At 45.2% G+C, this 8,849-nt stretch overlaps 1 protein-coding gene across 3 annotated transcripts in view; it reads left to right on the top strand.

The window, feature by feature from the left end:
- Positions 1 to 282: 282 nt before the first annotated feature.
- The window catches only part of LOC110496907 (protein FAM91A1), a 91,521-nt gene continuing 82,954 nt past the window's right edge, over positions 283 to 8,849 (top strand). Inside the window, exons 1-4 of one of the 3 annotated variants that reach the window (XM_036953635.2) lie at positions 283 to 575; positions 2,300 to 2,384; positions 6,600 to 6,751; positions 8,542 to 8,599. In XM_036953635.2, coding sequence (XP_036809530.1) covers positions 504 to 575; positions 2,300 to 2,384; positions 6,600 to 6,751; positions 8,542 to 8,599 — 367 coding nt within the window. In that variant the 5' untranslated portion in view covers positions 283 to 503. Of the gene's footprint in view, positions 576 to 2,299; positions 2,385 to 6,599; positions 6,752 to 6,875; positions 6,901 to 8,541; positions 8,600 to 8,849 lie in introns of those variants that run through there. The other 2 variants (XM_090206852.1, XM_090206851.1) reach the window with 2 other exon arrangements.

Below are 8,849 nucleotides of genomic sequence, written 5' to 3'. Positions count from 1 at the left end.
TTGATTTAAACATTTCTCAATTAGACCTTGTTGGACCGGTTTCATGTGGACACGTATGATAGTTTGACATTAGTAGCCACCAGCCAGACCGTTTATATGAGCATTATGCTCGACTTTAAGAATAATTATGGACATTTACTTTACAAGGTCAGTACACATTGCTGGAAGGGAGCCAACCGTATGATTTTCTTAATTGACACAAAAACATTTCCATTGAGTTTGATGCAACACTCATTTTTATCAGTGTACACTTCAACTGCAGTCCCTCATCGACCAATCATCATCCGTTGGTCACGTCTTGGACGGAAGTGACGAATGTAGCCCAAAAACGTGACGATAATACAACAAGGAAGTGGATATTTATTAAAAAGGAAAATTAGTTATCTTCAGATAGGAAACGTTTTGAATTATCAAGTACATTTTTGTCGATTTTTGATGTTTCGAGAGATATAGTTATCTTGGACTATAGTTCGTCGTATCGTGGATCCATATTCACTCAAGCAATGAACACAGACGTTGAATTCCACATTAGGCAGAATTATCCGTGGAACAAGCTACCAGCAAATGTCAAACAGGTATGTGATCTTGCTGACAGGTTTTGCCACAGCTGGCCAGCTACATCTGTCCGTTAACGTTCTCCGTGGGTTTATAAATAGCTGATGAGTCTCCGGCGCATCTGCAACCACAGTGATTTGGTCAATAACCTGAACGCATCACTAAAGCACACAGCTCCGTTAGCTAGGTAGCTGTCTAGCCCAGTAACCTTACTTCTTAGTCCAAGGACCTGACATGTTCTGTTTGAAGGACTAAGTGATTCTGGAAACCAAAACAGCCAAATAGTCCATCTAACAGTGAAACAATTGCGGTATGGTTCTTAAAACATAAATCCCTCTACTTTCATATCACATCAAAATAATTTCACAAATGTAAAATAATACACTTACTGGACACTGTTTTAACTCCATTGCAGCAGACATTATTTTTTAATTGACAACATGTTTGTAGCCTAGGTTTTCCGTTTACACACGAGCGTTTGGAGATGCTTCTACATGTGCATTGCTTTCTGTTTAGGGTTTTAGACTGGGTTTCTGTACTGCACTTTAGGACATCAGCTGATGTAAAAAGGGCTTTATAAATACATTTGATTGATTGAACTAATAGGGTTGGGTAGGTTACTTGCTAAATGTAATCCGTTAGTTTCTAGTTACCTGTCCAAAATTGTAATCAGTAACGTCACTTTTGGATTACCCAAACTCGGTAACGTAATTTGATTACATTCAGTTACTTTTAGATTACTTTCCCCTTAAGAGGCATTAGAAGAATACATAAATGTATGTTACCAATTGAACCACATCTATTGCAGGATAGATTAATGTTAAAGTTTACATAGCTGGCCATACATGGATGTTTAAATTTTACTTTATGGGTTGGTTCTGTAGGTTTATTCTAACCCATCACTTTCTACGACATATAATAATGTGATTAAACTATATCTTTACATTAATATGTATAATTTACAAGTCCAAAAATGGATGTAGCAACTACAGATTGGCCCTTTTAAATCTATCAAAAGTGGGTGGGTTTGAGCATGTCTACGTTAGGCCTATGGATGAATTTCTTTGTCAGCATGAATTAGATTGAGCAATAAAAGCCCCACTTGTATTCCATAGGCTGGTGTCCACACCATGCAGGTGTTGCAAGAGCGCATTTTTCACTGTTTGTCCACTGGTTAAAAAAAATAATACAAAATAAGTGAATCCTCCAAGTAATCATCTCGTTTTTTAAAAGTATATGTAATCTGATAACAATATTTTTGCTGGTAATGGATTACAGTTACCTTTTTTGTTGTTGTTAATTAGCACAGGTAGTCCACTCTGTCTTCCGTCAGTTATTTTCTGTTAAACACGCGCTGTAACATGGAAATAGGTCCGTGTGGGAACATTAATCCCATGAAGTGGAGTAACTACTAAACAAAAATATACATTTAACATGATGAGGTCCTGGGCTGCCGTGGTTACACGTGGTCTGCGGTTGTGAGGCCAGTTGGTAATGCCAAATTCTGTAAAACGACAGGTGGCTTATGGTAGAGAAATGAACATTTACCTTCTCTGGCAACAGCTCTGGTGGACATTCCTGCACTCAGCACGCCAACAGCACGCTCCCTCATAACTTGAGACATATGTGGTATAATACTTACTGTATGCAATCATGCCTACTGAGTTACTGTATATGTTTCTACTGAGTTACTGTATATGTTTCCGTATATTAATTGATCTCAATGTCCTGTTTTCATTTACAGAGTGTTGGGAACTCGCAGCGTGAATATGAGAAACATGTGCAGTTGTACAGTATCCGCAACCAGCTAAGGTTCCGCAATAACCTAGGTGAGTCAGCATGGGAGGAGTCAGCATGGGAGGAGTCAGCATGGGAGGAGTCAGCATGGGAGGAGTCAGCATGGGAGGAGTCAGGCTTGTCAGAATAACAATGCTGTAGACTATAATATCCACACCATTTTTCAGTGCGAGCAGAGGCTCATATCCCATACACTTATATCCATTCAATTATAACCAATCATAAATAATTTATTGCTCGGTATAAATGCATTATTACATTGACATGTATCTGAAATCATCTGTTATTGTCTGGTAGGCCAATACTAACGGTCCATAGACCCAGGCCTCAAATCAAAGTTTATTGGTCGCGTACACAGTTTTGCAATTGTTATCGCAGGAGCATCAACATTCTTGTGTTTCTAGCTGCAACAGTAATACCTAGCAATAACAATAAAACAATACACACATAATCCAAAATATATTAAGAAATATAACGAGCATTGTCAGAGACAGGAATATAAATATATTCAGTGCATTAGGAAAGTATTCAGACCCCTTGACTTTTTCCACATTTTGTTACGTTACAGCCATATTCTAAAATTGATTACATAATTTTTTCCCCTCCTCAATCTACACACAATACTCCATAATGACAAAGCAAAAACATTTTTTTTTAGACATTTCTGCTTCTGTATATAAAAAAAACTGAACTTACATTTACATACGTATTCAGACCCTTTACTCAGTACTTTGTTGAAGCACCTTTGGCAGCGATAACAGCCTCAAGTCTTCTTGGGTATGATGATACAAGCTTGGCAAACCTGTATTTGGGGAGTTTCTCCCATTCTTCTCTGCAGGTCCTCTCACGCTCTGTCAGGTTAGAAGGGGAGCGTCGCTGCACAGCTAATTAGGTCTCTCCAGAGATGTTAGATTGGGTTCAAGTCCGTGGTCTGGCTGGGCCACTCAACGACATTTAGAGACTGTGCCAAGCTTGTTGCGTCATACCTACGAAAACTCAAGGCTGTAATCGCTGCCAAAGGTGCTTCAACACAGTACTGTGTAAAGGAACTTAATACTTATGTAAATGTGTTCTTTCCATTTTTTTATTTTAATAACTTAGCAAAGAATTCTAGAAACCTGTTTTTGCTTTGTCATTATGGAGAATTGTGTGTAGATTGATATATATATATATATATATATATATTTTAGAATAAGGCCGTAACCTAACAAAATGTGGAAAAAGTCAAGGGGTCTGAATACTTTCCGAATCCACTGTATATAAATAATAATACATATCATGCTGCCCATAGACACTATGGACAGTACATAGAACAGGTGTGGACAGCAGTAGTTATATAGGATGAACCATGACTAGAAAACAGTACATAGATAGAACAGGTGTGGACAGCAGTAGTTATATAGGATGAACCATGACTAGAATACAGTACATAGATAGAACAGGTGTGGACAGCAGTAGTTATATAGGATGAACCCTGACTAGAATACAGTACATAGATAGAACAGGTGTGGACAGCAGTAGTTATATAGGATGAACCCTGACTAGAATACAGTACATAGATAGAACAGGTGTGGACAGCAGTAGATATATAGGATGAACCCTGACTAGAATACAGTATATACATATGAAGTGGACAGCAGTAGTTATATAGGATGAACCCTGACTAGAATACAGTATTTACATATGAAGTGAGTAAAACAATACTTTAAACACCTTTAAAGGAACAGGGGTAGTTCTGACAGTGGGACACACCTTTAAAGGAACAGGGGTAGTTCTGATGGACTGACAGTGGGACACACCTTTAAAGGAACAGGGGTAGTTCTGATGGACTGACAGTGGGACACACCTTTAAAGGAACAGGGGTAGTTCTGATGGACTGACAGTGGGACACACCTTTAAAGGAACAGGGGTAGTTCTGATGGACTGACAGTGGGACACACCTTTAAAGGAACAGGGGTAGTTCTGATGGACTGACAGTGGGACACACCTTTAAAGGAACAGGGGTAGTTCTGATGGACTGACAGTGGGACACACCTTTAAAGGAACAGGGGTAGTTCTGATGGACTGACAGTGGGACACACCTTTAAAGGAACAGGGGTAGTTCTGATGGACTGACAGTGGGACACACCTTTAAAGGAACAGGGGTAGTTCTGATGGACTGACAGTGGGACACACCTTTAAAGGAACAGGGGTAGTTCTGATGGACTGACAGTGGGACACACCTTTAAAGGAACAGGGGTAGTTCTGATGGACTGACAGTGGGACACACCTTTAAAGGAACAGGGGTAGTTCTGATGGACTGACAGTGGGACACACCTTTAAAGGAACAGGGGTAGTTCTGATAGACTGACAGTGGGACACACCTGCATCTGTGGAGTCAGAGTGCTGATTTTAACATCAGTTGTTTGATGCTTGATACACGGTCTGTTCTTTCTGAATCACAGCTTTCCTACCCTGCCCATTGCAGCAGTGCAATTCCACACATTTTGCCATGGCTTATGCTACCTGAGTAACTAAAACATTATACCTAAATCAATGGGGCCCATTCCATGACATTTCTTCCTGCCTGTCTAGTTTTCATTTTGGTGATTGTTGGTAACAGTTTACCATCCCGAAAATGTTTTTCTAAACCATTTTAATCATATCTTTTGGAGTTGCAGGGAAACAGGTGAACCACTACTGCCTATCTGATATGAGTGTCTGTCCTGTCCCTATCTGATATGAGTGTCTGTCCTGCCCTGTCCCTATCTGATCTGAGTGTCTCTGTCCTGCCCTGTCCCTATCTGATATGAGTGTCTGTCCTGCCCTGTCCCTATCTGATATGAGTGTCTTTCCTGCCCTGTCCCTATCTGATATGAGTGTCTGTCCTGCCCTGTCCCTATCTGATCTGAGTGTCTCTGTCCTGCCCTGTCCCTATCTGATCTGAGTGTCTGTCCTGCCCTGTCCCTATCTGATATGAGTGTCTGTCCTGCCCTGTCCCTATCTGATCTGAGTGTCTGTCCTGTCCCTATCTAATCTGAGAGTCTCTGTCCTGCCCTGTCCCTATCTGATCTGAGTGTCTCTGTCCTGCCCTGTCCCTATCTGATATGAGTGTCTGTCCTGCCCTGTCCCTATCTGATCTGAGTGTCTGTCCTGCCCTTTCCCTATCTGATATGAGTGTCTGTCCTCCCCTATCTGATATGAGTGTCTCTGTCCTGCCCTTTCCCTATCTGATCTGAGTGTCTGTCCTGCCCTGTCCCTATCTGATCTGAGTGTCTCTGTCCTGTCCTGTCCCTATCTGATCTGAGTGTCTCTGTCCTGCCCTGTCCCTATCTGATATGAGTGTCTGTCCTGCCCTGTCCCTATCTGATATGAGTGTCTCTGTCCTGCCCTGTCCCTATCTGATATGAGTGTCTGTCCTGCCCTGTCCCTATCTGATCTGAGTGTCTCTGTCCTGCCCTGTCCCTATCTGATCTGAGTGTCTGTCCTGCCCTGTCCCTATCTGATCTGAGTGTCTGTCCTGCCCTGTCCCTATCTGATATGAGTGTCTCTGTCCTGCCCTGTCCCTATCTGATCTGAGTGTCTCTGTCCTGCCCTGTCCCTATCTGATCTGAGTGTCTCTTTCCTGCCCTGTCCCTATCTGATATGAGTGTCTGTCCTGCCCTGTCCCTATCTGATCTGAGTGTCTCTGTCCTGCCCTGTCCCTATCTGATCTGAGTGTCTGTCCTGCCCTGTCCCTATCTGATATGAGTGTCTGTCCTGCCCTGTCCCTATCTGATCTGAGTGTCTGTCCTGTCCCTATCTGATCTGAGTGTCTCTGTCCTGCCCTGTCCCTATCTGATCTGAGTGTCTCTGTCCTGCCCTGTCCCTATCTGATATGAGTGTCTGTCCTGCCCTGTCCCTATCTGATCTGAGTGTCTGTCCTGCCCTTTCCCTATCTGATATGAGTGTCTGTCCTCCCCTATCTGATATGAGTGTCTCTGTCCTGCCCTTTCCCTATCTGATCTGAGTGTCTGTCCTGCCCTGTCCCTATCTGATATGAGTGTCTGTCCTGCCCTGTCCCTATCTGATCTGAGTGTCTCTTTCCTGCCCTGTCCCTATCTGATATGAGTGTCTGTCCTGCCCTGTCCCTATCTGATCTGAGTGTCTCTGTCCTGCCCTGTCCCTATCTGATCTGAGTGTCTGTCCTACCACATCTGACTGTCTCTGTCCTTATCAGTCCCTGTCTGATCTGAGTGTGTCTGTCCTCTCCCCCCATGTCTGTCCAGTGAGACACGTGAGGAAGGATGAGAGGAAGTACTATGAGGAGCTACTGAAGTACAGCCGAGATCACCTGATGCTCTACCCCTACCACCTGTCAGACATCATGGTCAAAGGCCTCCGCATCACCCCCTTCTCCTACTATATCAGCATCATGGAGGTACTATAATATTATATAATATATCTACTGTAGTCACCCCTTCTCCTACTATATCAGCATCATGGAGGTACTATAATAATATATACTATTACTATATATAATATATCTACTGTAGTCACCCCTTCTCCTACTATATCAGCATCATGGAGGTACTAATAGGGTGCCATAGAGCCATGGTCAACAATTGTGCACTAAATGGGGAATAGGGTGCCATAGAGCCATGGTCAAAAGTAGTGCACTAAATAGGGAATAGGGTGCCATAGAGCCATGGTCAAAAGTAGTGCACTAAATAGGGAATAGGGTGCCATAGAGCCATGGTCAAAAGTAGTGCACTAAATGGGGAATAGGGTGCTATAGAGCCATGGTCAAAAGTAGTGCACTAAATGGGGAATAGGGTGCCATTCGGGACATATTTGGTGATTTAATGAAGGCTCAGGGAAGGAGGAAATGGTGTAGGAAGAGAAAGTGGTTTAATTTGCTGCTCCCATTTCCCTCGATAATTTCTCCATCCTTCTCTTCCCTCCCTGTCTTCTCTTCCTTATCTTCCCTCCCTCTCTTCCTTATCTTCCCTCCCTCTCTTCCTTATCTTCCCTCCCTCTCTTCCTTATCTTCCCTCCCCCTCTTCCCCCCCTCTCCCTCTCTCCCCCCTCTCGTCCTTATCTTCCCTCCCTCTCTTCCTTATCTTCCCTCCCTCTCTTCCTTATCTTCCCTCCCCCTCTTCCCCCCCTCTCCCTCTCCCTCTCTCCCCCCTCTCTTCCTTATCTTCCCTCCCTCTCTCCCCCCTCTCTTCCTTATCTTCCCTCCCCCTCTTCCCCCCCTCTCCCTCTCTCCCCCCTCTCGTCCTTATCTTCCCTCCCTCTCTTCCTTATCTTCCCTCCCTCTCTTCCTTATCTTCCCTCCCCCTCTTCCCCCCCTCTCCCTCTCCCTCTCTCCCCCCTCTCTTCCTTATGTTCCCTCCCTCTCTCCCCCCTCTCTTCCTTATCTTCCCTCCCCCTCTTCCCCCCCTCTCCCTCTCCCTCTCCCTCTCTCCCCCCTCTCTTCCTTATCTTCCCTCCCTCTCTTCCTTATCTTCCCTCCCTCTCTTCCTTATCTTCCTTCCCCCCCTCTCCCTCTCCCTCTCTCCCCCCTCTCTTCCTTATCTTCCCTCCCTCTCTCCCCCCTCTCTTCCTTATCTTCCCTCCCCCTCTTCCCCCCCTCTCCCTCTCCCTCTCTCCCCCCTCTCTTCCTTATCTTCCCTCCCCCTCTTCCCCCCCTCTCCCCCTCCCTCTCTCCCCCCTCTCTTCCTTATCTTCCCTCCCCCTCTTCCCCCCCTCTCCCCCCTCTCTTCCTTATCTTCCCTCCCCCTCTTCCCCCCTCTCCCTCTCCCTCTCTTCCCCCTCTCTTCCTTATCTTCCTTCTCTTCCCCCCTCTCTTCCTTATCTTCCTCCCTCTCTCCCCCCTCTTCTCTTCCCCTCCCTCCCTCCCTCCCTCCCTCCCTCCCTCCCTCCCTCCCTCCCTCCCTCCCTCCCTCCCTCCCTCCCTCCCTCCCTCCCTCCCTCCCTCTCTCCACCTCCCTCTCTCCTCTTCCCTCCCTCCCTTTCTCCACCTCCCTCCTCCTCCCTCTTCTCTTTCCTCTCCTCCCTCTCTCCACCTCCCTCTCTCTCTCCTCTTCCCTCTTCTCTTTCCTCTCCTCACCTCCCTCTCTCCTCTTCCCTCTTCTCTTCCCTCTCCTCCCTTTCTCCACCTCCCTCCCTCCCTCCCTCTTCTCTTTCCTCTCCTCCCTCTCTCCACCTCCCTCTCTCCACCTCCAGGACATCATGAACGTAGAGAAGAGTTACGACTCGCTGCCCAACTTCACTGCTGCTGACTGTAAGTAGACTGTTGCTGTACTTTTCCTGAGCTGGGTGTGTGTGTGTGTGTGTGTGTGTGTGTGTGTGGGTGTGTGTGTGTGTGTGTGTGTGTGTGTGTGTGTGTGTGTGTGTGTGTGTGGGTGTGTGTGTGTGTGTGTGTGTGTGTGTGTGTGTGTGTTTCCTCCACAAATGCTGACTGTTACTAGTATTGTAGTACTCCCTCTCTCGGGATAAACTGCTAGCTTTTAGTTGTATTGCAAAAATCTAAC

This window comes from Oncorhynchus mykiss, chromosome 18, assembly GCF_057628025.1.
Source record: "Oncorhynchus mykiss isolate SJ-2025 chromosome 18, ASM5762802v1, whole genome shotgun sequence".
NCBI classification, from domain to species: domain Eukaryota; kingdom Metazoa; phylum Chordata; class Actinopteri; order Salmoniformes; family Salmonidae; genus Oncorhynchus; species Oncorhynchus mykiss.
This window is presented reverse-complemented; position numbering and strand designations above follow the sequence as displayed.